Source organism: Gymnodraco acuticeps, unplaced genomic scaffold (genome assembly GCF_902827175.1).
Source record: "Gymnodraco acuticeps unplaced genomic scaffold, fGymAcu1.1, whole genome shotgun sequence".
Classification (NCBI taxonomy): domain Eukaryota; kingdom Metazoa; phylum Chordata; class Actinopteri; order Perciformes; family Bathydraconidae; genus Gymnodraco; species Gymnodraco acuticeps.
Genome location: NW_022991400.1, coordinates 225452 through 252141, shown reverse-complemented (window position 1 = coordinate 252141; position 26690 = coordinate 225452). Strand labels below are relative to the sequence as shown.

General features: G+C 40.7%; 1 protein-coding gene and 1 pseudogene across 1 annotated transcript in view; one reads left to right on the top strand and one right to left on the bottom strand.

Annotated features, from left to right (window-relative positions):
* tnfrsf21 (tumor necrosis factor receptor superfamily, member 21) overlaps nt 1-26384 on the bottom strand; it is a 104312-nt gene extending 77928 nt beyond the window's left edge. Inside the window, exons 1-2 of the mRNA XM_034195681.1 lie at nt 26016-26384; nt 7868-8555 (exon numbers count right to left, since the gene is read on the bottom strand). Coding sequence (XP_034051572.1) covers nt 7868-8555; nt 26016-26042 — 715 coding nt within the window. The 5' untranslated portion in view covers nt 26043-26384. The remainder of the gene's footprint in view (nt 1-7867; nt 8556-26015) is intronic.
* LOC117532370 lies at nt 17101-21615 on the top strand (annotated as a pseudogene).
* Nucleotides 26385-26690: the final 306 nt, after the last annotated feature.

Here is a 26690-nt window from a genome sequence, read left to right as displayed (position 1 = left end):
AAGTAAGAGATGGGAGACAACACACGGAATGAAAGAGGAAATTCAATTCACTAACTTGCTTAACCCAGACAATGTAAATACTTTAATCCATGCAAGCAATGTAGCAAACACACAGAAGGAGGAATAACCTCCCCCTCTGCTCCCAGTCATCTGCTTCCTGGATTGATTACTTCATCCATCCTTGGGTACCCACCCACTGCATACTACTGTATATTGCAACTGATATTTGAGTTTTGAGGTCTTAATAAGTATTTCCCAGGAATGTTTTTAATCAGCCTTTTTTGGATCTAACATTACACAATTCACATTATGGTCTATGTTTGGTTTAGGACATTTGACTTTCATGTTTATAATGAATATGGTTAGGGTTAGTGGCAAGTCCCAAATAGCTAAATTTTGGAATTACACCTGAATCAATTATTACAAATGGATGGGGAACAAGAATGTGTGCTTTTTGAGATAAAGTCAAAGAGGATATAAGGGAATCTTACATATAAAAGAAGTAGGGCTTCAAGCTGTTTTAAAGACAGAATGAATACATTGCTTGATCATGGCTAAGGAAAACATGAATACAACTGAAGGTGGTATCATTATTTATACAAGCAGTATATACAAAAAGTATATCCTAAATATTTTTGAACCACATGCAGAGGTTTGCACTACCTTGCATGCTGGCAGCACTGCCAAAGAGCATACTCATTCAAGTAAGACTTGATATTTATAATTTCAGAACAGATGCCTGATGCCACATGCTCAATGAAAAGTTACTTGTCCATGATGGATAACCCCACCCAACCTGTCCACCTGCAGCTGGACAGACAGTGGAGCTCCTTCTCCAACAGACTGCTCCAGCTCCGCTGTCACAGGGACAGATACAGGAAGTCATTCCTGCCAACAGCCATAACTCTGTATTCCTCTGGCTGGCAGAGAACTCACTGCTACATAGTTTGGTTTCTCCCCTCCAGTACCATGAACAACCATGAACAACTGCTACTTACATAACTGTAATTGATATACTACAGTACCATATGTATGTGTTCTGCTATACTGTAATATATTGTGGAGCATGGTCTAAATTATCTAGAACATGTTATATTGAGCATTCTAGTGGTTTATGGCCTTTATACTTTAGATATGTACATACTGTAGACTGCTGCTGCATCAAAATAATTTCCTAATTTGGGATAAATAAAGTACAATCCATCCATCTTACTTTGTCATCAATAGGTTTCCCTCCAAATATAATAACATAATTTCCCAAATCTGGCTAAATTAATTAATTACAGTTTATATCAACATCTGTTATGTGAATATTATGAGTCAGTTATTTGGCATAAACAACTAGTGGTGCTTATTGGGTCTAAATGGATGCAATAGGGTGAATTGCAAAAAAAATGGCACAAAGAGATATGTTTTTGTTTGTTTCATCTATTTGATCGTCAGAGTTATGAGGGGAAATCTTGTTGAATACCCTATGCACAATCCTGTATTCCTTCCACCACGCAGAGGCCCAGCTGTGCTCCACCTCCTAATCTCTCAGCAGACGAGCTGTAAATTGCTCACCCCACAGGCTGTCCCTTCAAAGCTTAACTGTTGGCAAATCTTCTGAGATTTAGCATTCAATTGCAGGACATATTGAAAAGTAACAACAAAAAAAGAGAGGATTGGGATGGGCTTACAATTGACACCAGAGCAAACCTCTGTAATCTGTTGAAATGTAAAAGTAACAACTGTTCTGTTAGACAAACACAGGGGCAGTGTTTGAAACATGGTAACAAACTGTAATGGTCAGTCTTTCTAAGTGCGTCATTAACCTTTATTGATTATCGATGTGGCCGCCATCTGTGCCTGTGTGCTGCTGCCAGTGGGATGGGTGTTACATGACATTATATCATAGATAGGCTGCTGAATGTTTTTAGGATTGTCCCTCTAAAACAGGTACACAGGTGCAGGTCCAATCCAAAGGTTAGGCTGATTCTTCAACATGTCAACCTTTATTATTTTATTTTTAAATACAGAATACTGTAGGGTAGGAGTTTTAGAACAGTATAGGGGATATGTGGAATCTTATATGCAAAATATACTGGTCTTAAAATGACTTATGACTCAAACTAATAAAATGTTCCCTACAATTATTATTTATTGTCTTAAGGCCAATTGGAGGGTGCATCATCTGGTATATACTCCAAAATCTTTATCTTTTAATATGTTGACTATTCGCTCATATTTAAGTTTTCAACTGTGTAGAAACTTTTAAATGTGCATTTTTATAATTTAGGCTGCTGCTTTCACATGTTACGCTCATTGCTCAGCGAGTGGTTGTGCGGAAACAAGTTGTTAAGTTGTGTTTCTATGGTTACCTCCCCTGCTAACTTGTGTCCCTACACACATCTGATATCTGATTGGTTTGCACTTCGAAAGGTTAGTGGTAAATGAGGTAAACGTTTAAATTATTTGAACTTTGAGCGCTGTGCTCAGTGACAATTTCAAACGTTCTCCAGTGAAACAGCAATGTCAACGCAGAGCCATTTCACCACATGTCATGGGAAGGCAGCTTCAGAGTATAAATGTTTTTAGAAGATGAAATATTTTTCTTTTAATGCTACTGAAAGAAAGCCCACACATTTATATGGTGGGTTTGTTTGTTGATGTTATGTTGTGGGTGTCTTTCCTTTGGTGCTCCCGGGGGCCTGTACTACGAAGCTGGTTCAACCTAACCTGGATATGTTTGAGTTAGCCGGTTGGCCTAATCCAAAACATACGCGCTCTCGCTAAACGGTACTACGACGCGGGTTATCAAGTGGATCGCTCAAGCCAGCCGTGTCCTATCTAGTTAGGTGCGCGTTCACATGAAAGGGGTGGTATCTGGAGCATTCGACCAATCACAAACATGGAGAAGCCTACTGACAGCGCAGCGTCATACTTCCTGAATGAAAAGTCAACTATAATATTAGACATATGAAGAAGTTAAACTTTAAACATCCATGACTTAAACACTTTATCCAGGATAAAAGCCACATAGCTGCACCTGCAAGGTGAATACAGCTGGTAAAAGAACAAGTGTTTGAATAGGTACATTAACAGGTTTATGATATCACTGCCCCGTCTAAGACACGATCTGACTTTAATTACATTTGTCTCGAGTGTTTCGCCAACTTAATGTGTTGCTTAAAATAATACTTCTGCATACAGTATGTGACACTGAGTGTTGCACGGCCTTATACGGCTCAGCTGACTCAGATAAGAAAATATATGATACATTAAGTGATATGCCGCGGACTGTAGCCTACTTAATGTTACTCTGATCCGGTTACTTACTTATGTTGTGGCAGATATTTAAGTAAGCTTTCTTAACTCTAATGTTATAATAGTCAGATTGCTCTGAAGATGGGAGGTGATATTCTATTAATGTTCACGTTCACAGTCGGTGATTTTTGCCGGCCGTCTTTCCTGCAACGGCAGCTTTTCTGTATTTCCTTTCTCCTGTAATATGACTTGATCGCTTTAAACTCCGCACACTGAGCTCTGATTGGTCAGCAGGCAGTGCTTTCACTGAGTTGAGCTCTTAGCCTGCAACCTAACCTGGGGGGTATACTACGAAGCAGGATTTTCGCTTAGCCGGCTAAATTCAGGGAAAACTCCGGCTTTCCGGTCCTACGAAGCTGGTTCTCTTTTTAGCAGGCTAGATCTCCATGGTAACTTATGCTTAGCGGCTAACCTGGTCGGGACCAGGTTAGGTTGCAGGCTAAGAGCTCAACTCAGTGAAAGCACTGCCTGCTGACCAATCAGAGCTCAATGTGCGGAGTTTAAAGCGATCAAGTCATATTACAGGAGAAAGGAAATACAGAAAAGCTGCCGTTGCAGGAAAGACGGCCGGCAAAAATCACCGACTGTGTGAACATGAACATTAATAGAATATCACCTCCATCTTCAGAGCAATCTGACTATTATAACATTAGCGTTAAGAAAGCTTACTTAAATAGCCTATATGCCACAACATAAGTAACCGGATCAGAGTAACATTAAGTAGGCCTACAGTCCGCGGCATATCACTTCATAATGTATCATATATTTCCTTATCTGAGTCAGCCGAGCCGTATCTCACAGTAGTATAGGCCCCTGGTCCCGACCAGGGGCCTATACTACGAATCTAGTTCAACCTATCCTGGATATGTTTTAGTTATCCGGTTGACTTAATCCAAAACAAAGCCGCTCTCGCTAAACTGTCCTACAACGCTGGCTATCAACTCGTTCGCTCAAGCCAGCCGTGTCCTATCTAGTTAGGTGCGCGTTCACATGAAAGGGGTGGTATCTGGAGCATTCGACCAATCACAAACATGGAGAAGCGTACTGACAGCGCAGCGTCATACTTCCTGAATGAAAAGTCAACTATAATATTAGTAAATTATGAAGAAGTTAAACTTTAAACATCCATGACTTAAACAGTTTATCCAGGGTAAAAGCCACATAGCTGCACCTGCAAGGTGATACAGCTGGTAAAAGAACAAGTGTTTGAATGCGTACATTAACAGGTTTATGATATCACTGCCCCGTCTAAAACACGATCTGACTTTAATTAGGCTACATTTGACTCGAGTGTTTCGTCAACTTAATGTGTTGCTTAAAATAATACTTCTGCATACAGTATGTGACACTGTGAGTGTTGCACGGCCAGATACGGCTCGGCTGACTCAGATAAGGAAATATATGATACATTATGATGCATGTGATATGATGTGATATGAATGATAATGGGACACATCGACGTCTGCTTCGTAGTATACCCCCCCGGTGTGTTGAGCTGTTGCATCGGAGCTGCCGTGCCTGTATGCCGGTGATGTTTACTTTCAGTTTCGTCGTGTATGAGACGACAGTGCCTTTTCCTCCCGTTTTTCCTCAACATTGTCTTTGCCTTTATGCTGTTAAGTGTTGTGCATAAATGTATAAAGGTGAGTGTCTATTTGTGCAATGTAAACTTGTCAGTGTTTATAGGCCTATGTAGTAAATAGTGATATTAGTATATATTTTAGGAGGGAGTAATGTCTCTAGTTTGTTAGCGGTGCTGGATGCTAGTGGTAGCTTAGTTGCTAACTTCTTTGTATTTGTGTATTTCACTCAATTGTTTAATTCATTTGTATTGATTATATAATTGTTTATATTGTGATTATTATTAATGCCATTCCTTGTTTGTACTATTAGTACAGACCACACACACATGGCTAACAGCAAGAACAAGTATCATTAACGACCACTAAACTGGGAACGTCTGTTCTCCGTGTTCTTTTACTGGGACACACTCATCCACACCGTGCCATCTCTAAGCCAATTTCCTGGAGACCCCGTCTCCTTTACAGCTTCAATACGACTAACTTCTTCCCTCACCTTCTGTTATGAAGCTCATTTACTGACATGGGGCTGTTTTTTCATGTAAAATAATCTCTTTTCTTGGACCCCCGTTCATATATATTGACAGAACATTTTCTGCTGGACATCTGTGGTTGCTAGTGTTGAACTTTCCTGTCGGCTCCCAGACCGTAGTCGAGGAAACAGGGGGGATGACTCTCTGTCGTCTCCCAGGGCAGAAGCAACAAGCTTCAGGTTCAATAACCCACTTTAGCTTAAATGACTGGAGAGAGGCGAGCTCTTCTTGGGAGGCCGTTGCATTTATTTAGTTGTTCTTCTGTTTCACAAAATACATCACAGACCTCTGTTTTTCTGCTGCCTCGTTTCACTTCCAGAAAACATACACACGCTCGCTCTACCATCCACACACACACACACACACATGCACGCGCCACACCCCTCTCTCTCTCTCTTAAAGAGACAGCGATCTCATCTCACTCTGCATGACCCTAATATCACAACATTAGGATATTTGTGATGTAACTTCAACCCTTATTTACATTGAGTGAATTATACAAAGTGAAATATTTATCGCTACTGTAGACTGAGAGGCCATCGATCACATTCCAACACTAAGAGAAGTGACAATATTAAAGGTGTGGGGGGCTTTGTGTGGGTCGGGGTATACTGGCTATGGGTGGTACATTTTGAGTAATGACCCTCTCATCGAGACAAGAATGATGTAACAACAGTAACAAGGAATAAGAAGGGGAGAGGAGAGCAACATATAAAGACAAAGAGAAGGATGTTTCACATTCTCCCCTCTAATAGGAGGAAAGGAGCAGGAAGAAAGGATGGCAGTTGAGGAAGACTGAAATACCAATAACTCCTCCTCAACTCTAACATTCCTGAGATGCCACCTATTTGTTTCCATGCCTACGAATGTCCTCTTTAGGAATTCCAACATAATTATTGATGAAATGATGCTGCAACAGGCAACTTGAGCAATACTGTGTGATAATACTCTCTACACAAACATCAGAACATTATATAAAACATATTTAGATACTAATGACTGTGTCTAAATGTGTGTACTTCTGTACTTACATGTGCTATTTTGAGTGAATACGTCTGTCCCAATACCAAAATATGGTAGTATGCAGTGTATTTATTTTACTCTTTAATAAATGTACCAGCCACTGGTGTTGAAAAGAAGCTAATGTTAAATTAATTGGGTTGATTGAGCAATCTGTAATGATTTGCGACAGTGAATGATTAGCTAGCTAATTAGATAACAGCAGTAATGGTCATTTCAGCCGAGGGCAAGGCAAAAGTTTGCAATTTAAAACAACACCACATGGTTGATTTTTACACAGTGTTTAAAGGTGGGGTAAGTTTAAGAAACCGGCTCGAGATACACTTTTTGTTATATTCCATGGAATGCTCTTAACATCCCGATAGCAATGAATATCTTAAGTGCTTTCACAAAAAATCCATAAAAAAATATCATCTGTGGAAGCCGTGGCGATGTAAAAAGCACGACCAATCATCTTAGCCGGCCAGGCTAAAATAACTGGATGGCCTACCTGCCTGTCAGCCTTCCATCTGTGCACAAACTTATCTCGTGCCCTCATTGGTCATGTGCGCGTTCGTGTGTGTTGGAGGAGGGGCTCTGTAAGGAAGTGGCAGATTCTTTCCGGTTGTGTATTTTCAAATTCTAGCGCACTCGAGCTGGTTTCTCCAAAATTACCTACCCCACCTTTAAGTGCTCACAGTGTAAGATATGCAGTGAACTAAGGGAAGTGTCCACATTGAGACACAGAATATGAGTCCAATGGAGTCTCATTACAAAGTAACAGTTTACTCTAGTTAATGTAAAGACATTTTCATTAACTCTATACATTCAATCTATTTTAGTTTAAGGCACCATTTTGCAGGATAGGAGGTGAAATAATGTTTTATCAAACTGTTTTTAAAGGGAAGAAAGTATAAATCTATGTCATATAGAGTGGAGCAGAAAGGCAATTAGCCTAGCTTAATTGACGACTAAACACAGAGGTAATAACCGTAAAAAGATAAGACTTCTTAATATCCCTAAATGTTAAAGTCTTCATTCAATCCTTATATCCAAACAGTAATTTAAAAAATGATAGTTTGTGGTTTTAGGGAGTTATGTGTTGCAACTATTTTCCAAACCTTGGGCTAGCAACCTAGATATGATGCAGAAGAACCCGCTAAATGGATTTGCTGTTCTTCTTCAAGAAGTAGTTTGAGCTTAAACTGTTAATACGTTTATTTCTTCAGCCAAGAACCAGGCTATGGTGAAAGTGTATATATTAGTAAGCTTCTATTAGCCAACATTGAATTTCAGGGGCTAGCCTATATCTAAAGAAGGCATATTTATCATAAGGCCACTATTTGATGCTGCTTACTGTAATTCTATTAATTGAGTTGAGTAAAAGGACTTATATTCACAGTCACTCGGATACAGGAATTGGAAATGCTTATGAGGAGGGTCTCTGACCTTCATGTACAGGTCCACTCAGTGCTGATGGAGGCGTTGTTGATGAAGGTTCCTGCAGAAGCACAGCTTTTGCAGGTCCCGGTAACGGGGTTGTGGTGAAAGGCTTGGCTGAAGAGGTAGAAAGGGGTCGACATACATTATCTGTCTCTCTAGTCCCCGATGTGAGCAGCCCCTGAGCATGGCAGATCGTGTGGGTTCGGCACTTCAGCGAACTGGAGTCTGAGAAAGTTCCCTTGGTGCACGGCTTACACACCACATCGTCTGTTTCACTGCCCCGCCTCCTAACCCTGGTCCCTGGTGGGCACAGCGAGTGGGGCTTACACTCTGTGCCCCCAGCCCCAGACAGGAAGCTGTTGGTGGGACATGTACAGACTCGGTCCTGGGTGGGCTTGCAGGTTGCTTTCTCAACGAAACCCCCCGGACACGGACCCCGGCAGGGATGGCATTTCTGCAGCCCATTCTCCCCCCGTGTGAAGGTGCCTTCAGGGCAGCGGCTGCACTCCCTCACAGCTGTGAGGGAGCAGTGGAGCGACACGTGGGTTCCTGCCGGGCACTTGTCACAGTCCAGCTGGGTGCCCGAGTCGGGGTCCGTGTGCTGATACTGTCGGGGGGAGAGGAGGGCTGGGTCGGTGGGGCTGGTAGTGTTTAAAACCCGGGCCGAGATGCCAACCACCACGGAACAAAAGAGCTAAGGAGAAGGAAGAGAAGAAAGAGGGGAAGTTTAGGAGAAATCAATAAAATTGTATTTTATGCAACAAGATTAAAGCCACATGTTTATTACATCCCACACTACTTAGAGTAACATTTCGGAAATAACTTGTTAATTTGGCCAGCTGGCGACAGCAAAAACAAGTTCTGAAGACAACATTGACGTATCATGACCTTTAAATTTGACATGTTGCCTATTTACAGATAGGCTACAGCAGTCATATAGAACGATAAACAAGTACAAGTCACAAGATATGAGTGCTTTTAGCTGTGATAAGATGCCAAAAGGCTAAAATACAACCATACTCACAAAGGTTTATACCTAATGGGAACATTACAACATGGTTGTCAGTTTTCCTTTGTAAATGTTAAGATTTTGAAAGAAAGATGGCAAAGCTTGTGGCACTAAACAGGGTTCTTACAATAAACCGACATAGGCAATAAACGTGATATTTTAAAATGAAATACTGATGCTAATAATACATTTATAATAATTCAGTGCTTCTTAATTAATTTCTGTTTCTTTCCGTTCTCTCTTTGTCTCCTTCTTCAAACCCCCCACACACAAATTAGTGTTATTAATTTGCCAAAAAAGATTGTCATCCACAGACCATGAATAACCACATATTTATTAGTGATCACAGGTTTATCTTTCTTGTTCCGGATTAAAGGGATTTAACAGATAAATGGACCGACAGATGGACAGCTCACTGACTCAGAAAAAGGACAAAAGAACCCAAAGCGCTCATTGCAACATAATTGAGACTCCTTTTCCAATAAGATGCATTTTTTATATTGGTTTGAACACATTGAATAAGACCCACACAACTAAAGCATGTTGTTGCCCAATCCAAAATAGTCTCCTGACAAACAGTGAGTAAGCCATGCAAAGATGTATCATTACAATATTTGGTTGGAAACATCACAGGCAGCAGGCATGAATGTGTTTAGGGTTACATGGACTCAGGAAAGTCCAATTTCCGGAGCTACCATTTAGCTTCCCAATGGATGGTGTTTCTTTGATGAGATTAGTAGGGAAACATCTCTTTGAAAACCCATTTAATGCAGCGTCATAGTATGTTCTCAGTCCCTTGACTCATTCTGTCCCTCTTAAATGAAGTGCCCGGCAGTGCAGGGGAGGGGGGGGTTTGAAGACATGCAATATGACTCTAGCTTTACTTGTTTTGCTTTTGTTCAGTTGCCATGCACTCTCACCTCTGCAGGGAAGCTGACAGCTCACTGGGTTTAGGGGAATAACCCACACATGTCTAAAGGACTGAGTCATGTTGGAGGAATACCATCAGGCAGCCTCCATTACATAATGCTCGAGGGCTGACAGTGTTGTATTGTCTCTTGTTTCCTTTGTGGACAAATTAAACAGTCTTAGTGAAAGTTATTTATAAATGTATTGTAATTGTAGTTCAACTCATGTTGCATTTAACTTGTGCTTGTATTGTATTTTTCAATCATCATATTTGAACCCTCTTTCTACTCAATTGAGAGAGACAAAATGTCTTGACCTTGGCACCATCCTCTCAATCACCAATGCACTTCTAAGTCTCCCACATTCTGCACCCTGTCTGGCAGCCCAGTCCCGGCAAGAATTATGACTCTGATCTGACACAGAAGCCAAACAGGATGATACACAGTGACAGTGTGTGTGTCAGTGTGTTCTTCCCTGCTGAGAGTGTGTTTTCAGACAACGATTAGCAACCCTTGTGTGTGCATGCAGAACAAACAGTTCTGGTGGGATAGAAGTGATGCAGTGAGGGGAGAATTCTGCTGATGACGCACATTACCTTGTGTGAATCTGAACTGTCCTGTTCTTCACTCTCACTCTGTTGCTGCTTTAACTCCTGAATTTCTCCACAGGGATAAACAAAGGTCCATCTTGTCTTACATTACTGTTGGTCATCTGTTAGGACTGAACAGACACATTGTTTAGGGTCATACCCAAGGGTGTCACTTTGGGTTGAAAAGTGGTGGGGTCATAGGGGGTCAGAAGATTTATAATGTTGCACTATGCATTTGGGGGAGGGGGCAGATTGAGGTTGGATTGGATTATTTCCAAGATTGGGAAAAAACAAGAATCAATGTCAATAATGTTTTAAGTTGAATGCATTTTGGTCTATTTTTCATTATGTAAGATATTGGATTTCTTTAAAATAATTCAAAGCTCATTCAAATCTATTTTATTCAACTTGCATGTTATGTTTTCTTATTGTGATATTACTGTGTCTCATTTGTTGGTAATCTTGTGCAAGATATTTTTCAAAGCATTTTTCTTTTCTTTTTTAAATGATATTAGATTTCACATAACTGCATTTGGTTAGTTGAAAGCAATAATATTAAGTTCAACGTAATATTTTTTATTTAAAATTAATATTATTGCTTTCAACTAACCTAATATAGTTATGTGAAATATGTTGACCAAATTCATTTAATTAAGGCCAATGTTTCAGGTTCTTCAGTGTAGTATCATTGCCTTAAGGTTCCCTTAAAAGTGAAGAGGTTAGAGGCCAATGAACTTAATCCATACAATTCATAAATGTTGTTTAAAGTATTTGGACATCTTAAATTGAATCTACTGTTGAGAAAATTTGAAAAAAATCAATTAGGGTTTATTTTAAGACATCAAGAAGGAATGAGGGCTACTGAGTTGACAAATATGACATGTGGGGTTCCTCAAGGCTCCATCTTGGGGCCTCTCCTCTTTAACATTCACATGCTACCACTAGCTCAGATAATGAAAAACAACAACAACATAAGTTACCATAGCTATGCGGATGACACACAAATGTACATAACCATTTCACCAGGAGACTATTCTCCAATGAAAACACTGAGTAAGTGCATTGAACAAATCAATGACTGGATGTGTCAGAACTTTCTCCAATTAAACAAAGACAAAACTGAGGTAATGGTTTTTGGAGCCAAGGCAGAACGTATAAAAGTTAGCGCTGAGCTTCAGTCTGCAATGTTCAAAACAACAGATAAAGCCAGAAATCTAGGTGTAGTCATGGACTCTGACCTGAGTTTCAACAGTCACATTAAAACAGTTACTAAATCAGCCTACTATCACCTAAAGAATATATCTAGGATTAAAAGACTAATGTCACAGCAGGATTTGGAAAAACGTTCCCATGCTTTTATCTTCAGTAGACTCGACTACTGCAATGGTGTCTTCACAGGTCTCACTAAAAAATCTATTAGAAAGCTGCAGCTGATTCAGAACGCTGCTGCTCGAGTCCTCACTAACACTAAGAAAGTGGATCACATCACTCCTGTTCTGAAGTCTTTACACTGGCTTCCTGTGTGTCAAAGAATAGATTTCTAAATATTGCTGCTGGTTTATAAAGCACTGAATGGTTTAGGCCCAAAATACATTTCTGACCTCCTGCTAAATTATGAAACATCCAGATCTCTCAGGTCTTCAGGGACTGGTCAGCTTTCTGTCCCCAGAGTCAGAACTAAACATGGAGAAGCAGCGTTCAGTTATTATGCTCCAAATATCTGGAACAAACTCCCAGAAACCTGCAGGTCCGCTGCAACTCTGACTACTTTTAAATCCAGGCTGAAGACTTTTCTTTTTGCCGTTGCTTTTAATTGAAACTGAGCGGTTGTGTTTAGTTTTTGGTTAATGAACATTTGGGGCTAGTAACCCCAGGGAATCAGTGTCTGGGGACTTTGTCCTGGCTGGTTTTCTCTGTGTATGCTGCTCGGGACGTATGTGCCATACAAGCGTACACAGCTCATGTTCGGAGAAACCTTAAAGAAAGGCATCAGTAAAATGGAACTTCTGTGTGAACTATTCATATCTTAAACTGCACTGTAACCTTTTATTCATGTCTTTTTTATTTGAATGTTTCTTTTATCTTTTCTTTTTAATGACTGTTTGTAAATGCCTTTGTCTGAATGTCTTTCATTTTTGTAAAGCACCTTGAATTGCCTTGTGTTGAAAGGTGCTATATAAATAAACTTGCCTTGCCTACAAAAAGTCATTTCCCACAAACGTCTCTCAATCAAAATGTCAAGGAAGACAAACTCATTTTGTGATTAGTGCTAATATAAAGCAGTCCATTCTTTCAGCGCTCCATTGCCCTTTTAACCGCACCACCCATTCTGCTCTGTGTTTTCATTCCCAGAACCTCATCCATAAACATCAGAGCGTGTTCCCGACGTGCTGCTCATAACTCTGTTCCGTCAGTAGAACATCAATGCATTCATTCACATCAATGTAAGACGCAGGAAGAGAAAATGTTGTTTGTTACGAGACACGGCCCACCCGTGGCTCTTTCTGCATGCCCTGAACAATACCATAACTGAGGGCATGCTCGTAAAAAAACAAGAACTGTGTGTTGGCTTAGTAAAGGATGCTCATAGTTTTCATGCCAGAAACTGTGATGCAGATTTTGTTTTTGTCTGGGGAAAGCAGGCTCATTAAGAAATACCAGGCAACTCCTGAGAATCAAGAAAAGGAGCTTGATAAAAAAATGTTATCAATTATCAATGAGATAATTGCAATATCTTTCTATTGCTTATTTTGTACTGTATTTCGGTATCATTGAAACTGAAACAGCTAGCATGAAAATAGTTTTTCATTACATATTTGTATTTACACCTGTGCTTTTCTTGCTGTGATACGTCAAATGTCTTGAGTTAAAAATGTTGAAAAACGTTACACTCAAAAAGTGCAAGGCCAAACATCAGGCTGAAGTTAGTTAAAGTAAAAGTTTGGGAAATACAAGTGTTTGCTTTTTTGCAAAGATTCTGTCTGCTAAAAATGAAGCGGGAAATTAGCGTAGCATTCAGACTCACAGCAGAGCTAGCCTAGCTACGGTCAAAGGTTTAAAAGTTTTGCCCATCAGCACCTCTAAAACGTACGTAATAACAGGTTTAATTTGTTTTTCTAAGAATTTAGTTTTGTGTTTAACCACTACAGTCTGCTTCAAAGTTAAGTTGGTTTTAAGTGGGTTGTAAGTTCCCAATTTCATTTTACCCAATACGTTATCTCATTTTTATCTCTTCATAAAAACATTTAAATGTATTTTGTATTGAATGGCAAAATGCCAAATTTATTGCAGATATCGACCACTTGACATGTATTTTAATATTTGCAAGTGAGCTACAGAAACCACATATGAAACACTAAACATACTGTAGGTGTTAATTATTAACCATAAACATTTGATATAGAGTTGAGAAATATTTGCAGTACCTTGTCACACCTATTTACTTTGCAACGTGTTTATATACTACCATGGTGATTTATGTCACTCTGCATTAATGTAAAGTAAATATAGCGAGTTTTACATGCATATGCTCTCAACTATATCATACAATCAAATGTATTGAAGTCAATGAAAGACTGGTCATATGCTCTTGACTGACCCAGATGAAGGGGTTCTGTGAGCACTTAAAGTAAATCAGCCAATGAGGATAATAACTGCAATAACTGCTATTTAACATGACAGGGAAAGTACAGTAAGCTAATGACTAATGAGCAAATGAGATGCTTACATTTGGTCAGTGTGTGCGTCTTTCTGTACTCTCTATAACTACCACTCCCTACTATCAGACACAAGCAAACACTCTTTTGTCACCCAACTTACTGGCACTAAGAAAATAAAATGACAACAAAGACACAAAAAGCAGAAGAGGAGACAAAGTGCAGTGCTGGCACTTTGTCAGTACATCCCTGCTAACACACACTTCACACATGCACACACACAGATAGCAGACAGGCTCTCTACACAGCCACCTCTGCAGTTCAGCAAAGCATGAATCAATTTCAGTCAGAGTGCTGCCAGCCTTCCTCTTATTATGCCAACTTTGTCTCTACAGCTTGCCGCACTGCCTATAAACTACATCACCTGGTGCATAGGCCGGACAGCCAATCAGACGCCAGACACAGGGAGATGAGGAGATCTGGGCTCTTGTTATCCCTTTTTACTCCCACATAAGTTTGTCCAGTTCCTTATGCACTGCAGTCTTTAAAATATTCAAAATTCAGAGGATTTATTGTCATACGCATAACAGCTACAGAGTAAATATTGGCTGTGAAAATCTTTAGTCCCAGGCCCAATTATACTTGAGACATAAAAGGAACAAATAAAGAAAATAGTGCAAGTGATAGGACGGTTTACACCATGACCATCAACCTGGATTGGAGAAGACTTGAAACTACCAATTAAGACCAAACATTTGAACGTTCAATGTTTACTGAGGTATCAAATCAAGTGAGCAGTAGGTTCATTTTCTCATAGACTTTTATGGAAATAGAACCCCTTCCTGGATGTTGGAAAGAAAACAGGTTTAAGGGACTTTTGGCTTCACCTCTTTGACCCCTGGCTTCACAACAAATGTAACCCTAATGACATCACCAGTTATTTTCTCAGACTTTGCAAAGCTTCACCAGAATCACAGAAAGATTTCTACAAACTGAAGATTTCACAGATGTCCTTGTATCTGCTAACAATGCTGATGACCTTCCACCCAGTAGACACTACAATATGTTTGCGGAAGGCACGGCCAATACTTTTCTTAACATCTTCTTGCCCTGTTCTCAATGTACAGTTATTCAACTAACTTTACAAATAGTTATCAGCCTGTAAAGATGTTCTGTGATTCTGGAGAAGCTTTATAAAGTCTGAGAAAGGAACTCTGTTGATATCGGAGTCATTTCATCAGAAGTGTCCTTGGTGTGGAGCAAGGGGTCTGAACAGCAAAGCCAATTGGAACTTGCCCTATACCTTCTTTCTTTCAAAAAGCCTAAAGCAAAAAGGACGTGACTCAAATGGTTGCGAAATAAGTGTTATTGTATAGAGGCCTTTGACTAAATGAACTTGATTCATTACTGTGTGTATTAATTGATAGTTCCACGTTTTATTCATTACAGCATGTTCATGGTGTATAATGGTCCCATGTTAAGTCAAATACACAATAAAGCTGGTGTGCTTTAGGGTGTGGCTACCTTGTGATTGACAGGTAGCTACCAGGTCGTTGCAAGGCTTTTGCATCATCCGTGTTTTCGCCAATTGTTTTTTATTAAAGTTAATTAAAAAATTGGTGTGCCCTATTCAGCGTTTTGTACTAAACACCTGGTGTTACTTCTGATAAATAAAGCAAACCAAGATAATGATGGCTAAAAACGAAATGCCAAACTTGTGGCTTCAAAATGGTAGTCCACAAATAGATGGGTGATTTCATTGTTGCTTTGCTCCCTCAAACAGTATATGGTGTATGATTTTGTAACTAGCGGTAATTGTCATTTTTTCTAAATGAGTTAGGATCTATTAATGAAGAGCTGGTGCAACTCAATTGAAAGGACTTTGACTATGCTGTATGCTGAGGTTTGATCCATTAGTGGACCTCTCAGCTGATGCCTCTGTGACGCACTGACAGAGTGAAGCAGAACACAGAGGGTGGAGTCCTCAGGCAGCTCTTGTTTACATCAGAGGCAACATTGTGGCACCACTGCACTGCAGAGCAGGTTCCTGTGAAACACACAATTCCATAATACAACACACACACACACAAATGAAACAAACACCTCAACCAGCCAACTGTGTGACTCCCTGCCCACTGGCTGACTGTCTGAGCAGAACAGCCTGTAACTCTACCCCCAGGAGCAGCCGGCCAATCAGAGACACGCCCAGGACCCAATTGGCCCGGAAGGCAGTGGAGCAGAAGCAAAAGTGAGAGGGTAAATCTTTTTTTAGGTGAGAGGTAGTTCAACCTGAACCTCTTTTCACTTCCATGTTCTTGTGTGTGAGCAGTCTGCACATGTTTGGCATGTGATTGGTCATGTCTGCACTAGTGTTGTCACGATACCAACATTTTGGTTTCGATACCGATACCAAGTCAAGAATTGCGATTCCGACTCTTTTTCGATACTTTTCTTAAAAAGAGGGAAACAGTCTTAAATGTAATTATTGTACTTTATTTCACACCAGATCCATAACCATAACACACACTTTTAAACAATGAGAACAATAAATAAAATAAATGACTAGAATTTGTATTAAATACAATTAAGCATCATCTATAAACAACTTTTTTGTTTTTCGCTTCTGGCGTCTTTTTTGTCAACAAGCCGAGGTGCAGCGGCAGTTGCACTCCCACTTGCAGCCATGCTTCTCGCTTTCTCACATGCTCTGGCAGCTAGCGCGTGCACGAGAGAGGGGAGGGACTGCAGGCACGGCTGCAGCAGTGCAGGGAGTGGAAGCAGAGCGCTGAACACACACGGCTCTTATTAAAACGGCGCTTTCTCACCGGAGTACTTTTCCCCCGTCATTCTTAAAGTACCGATACTAATGAAACGGAGGAATCGTAACGTTTTTAACGGCAGGGTATCACGGTACCTTAATACTATTACCATTAATAAATCTATTACTACCCAACATATTATTAATATTATATGCCTTTGTTTGTTTTTCACTTGCTGCTCCACACAGAGAGAAGAGTAAAGAGGAGATAGTCTGTGTGAATTACTTTAAATTGTGGGTAAGGGGAGATAGCTCCCATTGTTCTGTGACCTGTCAATCGTCAAACCGGGGGTCATATTTCATTGTGTGTTCATTTTTATCTGAAGTTGTACCCATGGATGTATAAAGAATAGTTCTACCCAGAGCCCTATAATAGAAGAGTTGCGACATCTCCGTTCACTCCAATTGAACATTTATTTACAGCAATGGCGGATCGTGGAGCCTCTCAATACTTCCCGGAAGTTAGCGGCAAAGCTAGCAGCGCAGTAGAGTTGCAGCATAATAGACCGTTTGTGATGGACTTTTAAAGGTAAGACGTTTAAAGACTTATATTGCGGATATTATCAGCACATCTGAATCAAATTAACATGTGAATTAAAGCATGTTAGTGGATTATCCCCCTCTAAATTAGTAGATTTAGGGAACGATAACAGATTAGGCTAGGATACCGGATAAAGTTAGCAACACACGTTAACCATGATCAGCCTCTTAATTGTAAATTCCGTTCTCTTGATGTCATTTCGTCCAACGTTGTGGAATTAGAGAAAAGGGGCTTCTTAACGTGCTTTTATCCGGGGTGGAGGGAGTTACATATTAGTTAAATATAACATTGGGGCGTGTGATTGTAGTGGGTGGAGGTGGTGAAATGAGGATATCCATCGTGGAGTTCAAGCTAGTATAATATAGTTAACGTTACACAATAATAAGGAAGAGAGCTATGTTTGTGATACATCGCTATTGATATGGATTTAGAGTGGATATTTAAGACTTCTAAACAGTAAACAAAAACGTAACCTATGGGTGAGTGTTTTTAGCAGAGCCATATTGTCCTTGTGATTCTGTTAATTATTACCTCTCTATTATGTTGCAGCTCAGCTGATGTTGGATTGATGGCAAAGGGATAGTGAAAACACAAGGTACGTTTAACCGTGTTATGGAGGACAAATCAACCGATGAGGAGGATTCAGGGTCAGAAGAGGAGGAAACTCATGAAGAGGTGATCGATGTAAGTTACAGCCCAAATTCTTCCTCTGAAGAAGCCCCCACATCGCCCGCTTCTGAAATGGAAGAAGGTTTTGAAATGGAGGAAAATGAATATGAAGAGGTAGAATCAGAAATGGAAGAAGTGTCAGAAGTGGAGGACCGCACTTATTTTGAGGAAGTGGAAGAATCCACTGATGAGGAAGAATCTGAGGAAGAGGACCCAGCTGAGATGGAAGAATATTTCCAATCTATGGATGAAAAAATGATCTGGTCTTCCATCCCTCCCTGTGACGGACGTCGCATGGTAACAGTAGAGAAAGCAGAGAGAGAGACAAGCCGCCAGGGTCCAACCCTGTATGCAAGGTCTCGTATCGAGGACATAAAGTCCGCTTTTTATCTGTTTCTGCCCAAGGCCATCGAAGAGTCAGTGCTGAACATGACTAACAAGGAGGGGCAGCGTGTTTATGGGAAACAATGGAGAAAGATGGATCAAAATGGACCTGCAGGCATACGTGGGTTTGTTGGTTCTAGCTGGAGTGTACCGATCCAGCAAAGAGGCTACAGCAAGTCTATGGAATGCAGAGTCTGGTAGGGCAATTTTCCGTGCTACCATGACACTTAAAATGTTTCATAAAATCTCCAGAGTCATAAGATTTGATGACAAAGACACAAGAAAAGATCGCCGGGCACGAGACAAACTTGCTCCAATTCGAGACGTGTGGGACACGTGGGTGTCTCTCTTGCCAATGATGTACAATCCAGGCACTAATGTGACTGTCGATGAGCGCCTGGTCCCATTCAGAGGTCGCTGTCCATTCAAACAGTATATCCCAAGCAAACCAGGGAAATATGGGATAAAAATATGGGCAGCATGCGATGCCAGGTCAAGCTACGCATGGAATATGCAGATATACACTGGCAAACCTGCTGGTGGGACGTCAGAAAAGAATCAGGGCATGCGAGTTGTCCTTGATATGACAGAAGGCCTCCAGGGAAAAACGATAACCTGTGACAACTTCTTTACTTCACATGCCCTTGGCCTGGCGCTGCTGAAAAGAAAGCTGTTCATGGTGGGAACAGTAAGGAGAAATAAACCTGAGCTTCCCCCTGCACTGGTGTCAAAAGCGGACAGGGCTCGTTTCTCATCAAAGTTTGCTTTCACCGAGACCCATGCTCTGGTGTCCTATCTCCCCAAGAAACAGAGAAATGTTCTTCTGATGAGCACTCTGCATCGGGATGCAGCTGTGAGCGACAGGGATGACAAAAAGCCCCAAATCATCGAAGATTACAATCACAACAAAGGGGGTGTCGATAACCTTGACAAGGTATTTCACATTTATTATTCATAATGTTAATACTATTATGTATGGGAAGGATAATGCATTGAATTTGTGTGTAGGAAATAAACATACATTCCTGAATATGTTTTGGTTTGTTTATTTTGTTTCAAGGTTACCAGTGTGTACACGTGCAAAAGAATGACAGCCCGTTGGCCCCTAGTTGTCTTCAACAACATTCTCGACGTGTCTACATACAATTCCTTTGTCCTGTGGTCTGAGATCAACCCAGCCTGGAATCAGGGGAAGTGCAACAAGAGGAGGCTGTTCATGGAGGAGCTTGGACGACAACTTGTGATACCTCACATCCAGCAACGCAAGGTCAGCATTAAGCTTCATTTCTGTTGCTCTTCCTTCTGTAGTGTCCTCACAATTTGAACTTTTTGTATTTGCACTGTGATTTATTATAATAAAGTTTGACTTGACTTGACAGGTTCTTCCCCGCACGCCAGCCGCTGCCAGTTTGGTTATGGAGGTCCAGCAGTTCTGCTCCAGCTCTACCTCTGCAGCAGCTACCCGTCACCCAGCTCCCACTCGCCCAGCTCCCGCTCGCCCAGCTCCCACTCGCCCAGCTACCGCTCGTCAAGCTCCCACTCGCCTAGCTCCCGCTCGCCAAGCTCCCCCTCCTGACCCATCACCCAAAAGGAGCAGGTGCAAATTCTGCCCTCGCCAGATTGATGTCAAAACCAAGAAAATTTGCCAAAGATGCAATGCATACATCTGCAAAGATCACACCATTGTTACCTGCCATGCATGCAACTGAGGGCACATTAAATGTGTAACACAGAAATGCGTGAGGTTTCCACTTTAAATTCTTGAAATAACAGTCGAGCAAGACTGGGTCAAAAATGACCCCAGAGGGCACAAGGTGTGATTATGTGTTGTCATTAAAAAAATATAAATTATTCAAAAAGGGCATCCTTACTAAACTTTGACATATACCAGTCTGTGATAAGACAAATAGTCACAATACGATATGTTCAAATTATCAAATAGTTTCATTAATTTTTTAACTCAGAAAACGGTAAAATTTCATATAAATTAGGATCTATCGGCCCTAAATTCCAAAACTGAGGGAAAAATGTGTGGTAATGGGTTGTACTGAAGTAGAACTAAAGGTGTAACACAAAATTGATTGACATTTCATACTTTATGCTTGAAATAACAGTCAAGCAAGACGGGGTCAAAAATGACCCCAGAGGGCACAAGGTGTGATTATGTGTTGTCATTAAAAAAATATAAATTCTTCAAAAAGGGAATCCTTACTAAACTTTGACATATACCAGTCTCAGATAAGACAAATAGTCACAATACAATATGGTCAAATTAATTCATTGTTTAACTTTTTTTTTTTATCAGAAAATGGTATAATTTCATATAAATTAGGACGGGTGGCGCAGTGGTCTGTGCATCCGATCATCAGATCAAGGGGGAGTGCTGGGGAACTCCAGTTCGAAACCCGCTCCTTCCGCCACTGCGTCAGGCCGTTGTGTCCTTGGGCAAGACACTTCACCCGGATTTGCTCCTGTGGGTATTGTCCACAGTACATGTATAATACCAATGTGTACTTGTAAAAGCGCCTCGATGACCTCGAGGCGTGAAGATGGACGGTGTGGCGCAGTGCGCTGTGCAATGATCATCAGATCAAGGGGTGAAACCCGCCGCTGCTGCGTCTGTAAAGCCGGTGTGTCCTTGGGCAAGACACTTCACCTGAACTTGCTCCTGTGGGTATTGTCCACAGTATCTGACCATTGCATGTATGATATATGTGTAATGTGTGTATATGTAAAAGCGCTTTGAGTCATTGAAAAAGCGCTATAATAAATGTAAGGAATTATTATTATTATTAATTATTATTATAAATTAGGGTCTATCGGCCCTAAATTCCAAAACTGAGGGAAACATGTGTGGTAATGGGTTGTACTGAAGTAGAACTAAAGGTGTAACACAAAATGTATTCACATTTTATACTTTATGCGTTAAATATCAGACAAGTCAGATGGGGTCATTTTTGACCCCAGAGGGCACAAGGTGCATAGTAATCGGGAGGACATTACGAAGGTTAAAAGAGGTCAGCAATTTCCCATCCTATAGGTTGCTAGATGTATCTAACCCTTTCTCCTGTCTGTGTCTCCCTCTCTCAGCACAAGAACCCCAGGGGGATTCAATGGAGCCTGAAGACCTGCAATGAGACCCTCACCCTGCATTTGAGTCTCAAGTCTTTTTATTAAACAGACATTAAGCTTCCCCATGGTGTGGTCTTCGTTTTGTGAAAAATATGATTACCTCACATTATGTTGTTGCCGTTGTTGTCTTTTGTGATAGTTAAATTGCTCCTGCTGACTTGAGCCAGCCATTTTTTCCTCCTCTCTGTGTCAGTGGGGAAACCTTACATTCATACTCCTTTCTCTGAGCGATTGGAGCATCCCCAGGCAGCACAGCAAACCATGGAGGAAACTATATGCCAGGACAACACGGAGGAAAAGGCACAGACAAACTGCATGATATGCTATTCAATGTTTATTGAATTCCATTTATTTACAATGGATGTTCCTAAAACAACACATTTAACATCATCATCATCATGCTGCTGCTGCTAGTGCTTTGACTCATTGTGCTGTCAGTTGACAATCATTGATAGGCACCTGTGGGTCTCCTCTCCTTTCTGAAAGTCATAAAGATGACATTAGTCATTTAGATTACTTATGTCCTCAATTACCATGGGATTACTGAAACCACCATGAATTAAAGAAATTGTAGAAATTAATCTAATCAGAATTTTGAAACCTTCATCCCCTCCCTCTAAATATATCAATACACATTAGGATGTGATGCTCCTGACTACCATACAGGTTTAAGAAGATAATATTTGTTTTAAAGAATTCAAAGCAATAAACAACAGCAACAGGCTCTGTAACCAAGGCAACGTTAGCCTAACATGTATATGTTAACAGGTAAGATAGCTGTTCACACTATCTATGTATATTTTCTACTTTTTTAATGCTATTTTAATTCAATTTGATATGTTTACATTTTGGATTGTTTATTTCTAGTATTTTAGCTTCTCTAATGCTCTCTAATTCTCTAAATTGAACAGAAAGCTGGGGGTGGAGAATGTGTAATCTGTGCCCCTCCGACAAAAAGACACCAACACAATGTAGTATACAATGTAGTATACAATGTAGCGTGATCCATATAAAGGACTTTAAATCCTAAAACTCTACTGTCACTTTCATTTTGAAAACGTTTTTTTAAATTTCTTTATCTGTGTCTTGCAAGTTCCCCCTCTTTGTGAAAGTGAAATACAACGTGTCCCTATGGTGATTTTTTTTTTTTTTGTTGCATTTAGCCAGGTGTTTTGGGTTGGGCTGTTAATAAAATTAAACCAAATGTTCCTACAACATATTTTGTCCAACACCGAGAATGTTGTATTTAACCTTTCTAAGGAGGATACCAAGTGTGTTTAATCGGATAATGTACTATAACCCTTACCCTATAGAATCTGTCTATTCATTCTTCAGACTTCTACGGTCTGTAAAGAATGAGGAAGAGCTGTCTGCAGCACACACTGAACTCAGACTGTGACAGGGATTTACGCTGAGCAGCAACAAACTAAACCACAGAGCAGGAAGTAGACCAACTCTGTGGAGTTTCAGCATGCTCAACATTGTCATCTTTAAGAAATGTGTGCACGTTTTCAGGAATTACTTTATTAACTGGGTCAATGCAGAAAACAAATAAGCTGTGCAGAATATATTAAATGGAGGGTTTTTTAATGAATTCCTCTTTGATCACAGTACATGTACACAACACCATACACAGTGAAATGTATACTCTGCATTTCACCCCTCCTAGTACTTAGAAGGGAGTGGGTAGCTATTATAAAGCGACTGGCAGGCTGTGTAGTGTCTTGCTCAAGAGCGCCTCAGCAGTTCCCAGAAGGCAAGCTGGCACCTCTAAAAGTACCAGTCCACTGTCCTTACTTTGTCCATTCTGGAATTTGAAGCGGTCAAGCTAAGCCCCCTAGAGACTGAGCTTTGTGTGTGTGTGTGTGTGTGTGTATGTGTGTGTGTGTGTGTGTGCGCGTGTGTGTGTGTGTGTGTGTGTGTGTGTGTGTGTGTGTGTGTGTGTGTGTGTGTGTGTGTGTGTGTGTGGTGTGTGTTGGACCACAATTGTTACAGAATAATATGCGTGTGAACAAATATGTGGGTGTGGGTGGTATGTTTGTGTTTGTGTGTGGCATAAGACATTAAGCTGTAATTACTAACCAATTTAAGTAAGGCCCACCATGAACACACACAGACACACACACACGAGCTACCGCACTCATTCATTCAATATTACTCACTGCCCTCCCCAACCAACAGGCACGATCACACACATGTTCCCCCCCACAGCGGCACCTGTTGCTGTGTGTCCCCGTGTCCACCAGCTCTACAGTCACGCTCATTCCGGCCCAGAGAAAGAGGCTCTGTTTGGATTCAGTCGAGCTGAATTTATCACTGACAAAAGCCGGCGATGATTATTTTTGTGTTGATATTTCAGTTTACTGCAGATGACTGAAGCAGGGAGCACTGCAACAACTGAGCTGATCATTTGTCCAGTATTGTGATTGTTTAAGCACAATTCCAATTAACAGAATCTAAATGTTAACGTTAGGCTATAAACAAATGACATCCCGGTCTGCGTTTTACCACCGCTAAGCTAACGCCAGCTAATGTTTGACGTGAAGAGGTTTAGTAATGTTTTTTAGTCAACCAGTGTTTTTGTGACACATATAAGTTTAGGACATTCATGTGTGGGCTGTTTAGTGACGTATTCCAGAATAAAACGTGAATATCTCTTCAGTTTGTGTTAAACACATGGCATCTAACCAAAACACGTTGCATTTGAGACTAGAGAACAAGAAGTGGTAAAATGCTAACTCATTTCCGGGTTTTAGAACTCATTCCTGCACCAATCTATAACCTGTAAACAAAAGTCACTCTTGAATAGTTAGCATGATTGGAAACAATAATGCAACTCATTTAGAATCAGTGTTCAGTGGCAATACAGGTGGTTTAACTTCAATTCAAATGTATATGTGAGGTATATAAGAACCAATTAATGCCAGTAACGTTATGAGGTTCTTCATGATGCAGTGCTTGAAGAGCACTTTTTCTATTTTAATCCAGTTCCATCCATTCCAAGTGCTTCTGATGTTGTGTCCGCATCTTAATAACGCATCACCATCTGTTTTCTTGTCCTACCACAAATACACTAGTTAGCTTTAAAACAAATCTTCATTGGCCAGGGTTCTGTCAGTAACAAACATTGGCCTCCTGATATATAGCCCATATTAACATTCTTTATAATAACGACACATGATACATATGGAAATGTAGCGTTGTCAGAGAGAGAAAGTATAAAAACAAAAGAAAACCATACATAAAGATACAAACCAGTGCATAGCCATAGCTTAATGCAACAACACAGGCAACACCTGAGCGACTCTGTTAGTAGAATACCTCTAATTGTTCAAACGTTTTAATATATTTTATCAGGAACTGGATTGTTGTTGTATGTATTTAGTTTAAACTGTAATTCATTTATTTAAATATGCTCTGTAACCATTTCTTAAAATCTCAACAAAAAAACAACAACAAAAGAAGAACTCTCCATTTTGAATAAAGTCCAAAAATCTGTTTTGTTTGTAATACAATGGATGTTTGCATAAGCAGACATGTTCACACAGTGTACATTAGCTTACTCTAATTTTCTTATTTTGTATTTTCTTTTAGGCTTTTTAAAACGTCCTTAAGTTGGTAAAAGAGAACACAAAGCTCTTAACAAACTATACATTTAGCCCAAGTCATTAGATTGATTAAATGTCAAATTAATTGCCAAAAAAGCTAAACCTTGGCAGACGTAAGCTTTGTTGCTGCTTTAAACTGAATTCACATTTCTTCCCTTGAACATCTAGTAATAATATCAAATCTGTTCCACCATCCTAGCAACATCCTCCAAATGCACCCCTGAATGTAATGATCATAACAGCTCTGAGTGGAGACAAAGGCAAAGTCTTTGTGCTGGTGCTTCATCTGACTCACTGAGGATGAGGAGCCCTTGCACAAACAGCAGCTGCCGATCCAACTACATTCAGCACATCACTGGCATAACCAAGGGACACCTCCACCATGTGAACAAGGGGAATCCTGTCTGCATCATGACGGTTTTTTTAATGACAATTTAATTTAAATGTCCCAATCATCCCATGTAATTGTAATCACTTGATTTCCTTTGTTGTTGACATGAAATCAAAGCATGTCTTTGTTACGTTTCCGAATTAAAGTCAATTGACTGACACTGTGTCCCAGTTGTTTGTGCGACACAGGGTGTTACAGGGGAAACAATAGACTGCTGAGTGCCTTTTCGTTCTCCATCATTCCACTGTGGGAATGAGTGACACACTGCTGGGGTATTTAACACAAATAGAAAAATATGAATTGACAGTCAAAGTTGGAAATAACTTGACTTAAAGTTCTGAGTGGGACGGAAAAAACAGGTACTGTCCCTTTAAATGGAGAACCTGCTGGAGGAGTCCTTAGAATAAAGAATAAAAACAAGCAGTGAGTGAAACGGAATGCTACTCACCACTGCGGACACACACAGGGCAGACATCGTGTGATATACAAAATACAGATGAGCAAACTTCCTATGTCAAGTTGTCTGCTGAGAGAAACCACTGCTCATCTCTAGATATTTGTCATCATCATGATCCCCTCCCTCAGTGGACCGGAGGAGAGACTGAGCCGGGCTCTGTGCTGCTCTCAACTGCAGTGTTTTATAGTCCGGGTCTCCAGGTGGACCGGTTTCAGGTAGTACGGGATCAGGGCTTGGTTCAGGAAGAACGCTGTGGTAATTCCCATAGCGATGATGGATGAGGGCCACAGTGTGATCGCCGCCTCGCCCCGTCAAGGCCGGTTCAGTGTGCAGTGCGGCTCTGCTTCACCGCTGCAGAGCGCCTCTCACTGCCGCGCTGACGTAGGCAGGCAGGGGCGGGATTTAGAGAGGCGTCGCAGCCAATCGCAGCTCTTTAGAAAGGTTGCACGTGTGTTTGAAGCCAGTACAGGGAGGGAGCGGCGGGGGATGGGGGGTTTCTCATGCAGGTGAGCCCGGTTCGAGAGACAGAACTACCCTTGTTGTACCGTTAGACAGTGGTCCAAACCGAGCCGTACACCCTCCAGACCCGAACCTCTTACACTCACTGGTGGAATGTATTAAAGTACAATTACGTTACAGACTACAATTTGGAAGTAATTGTACTTT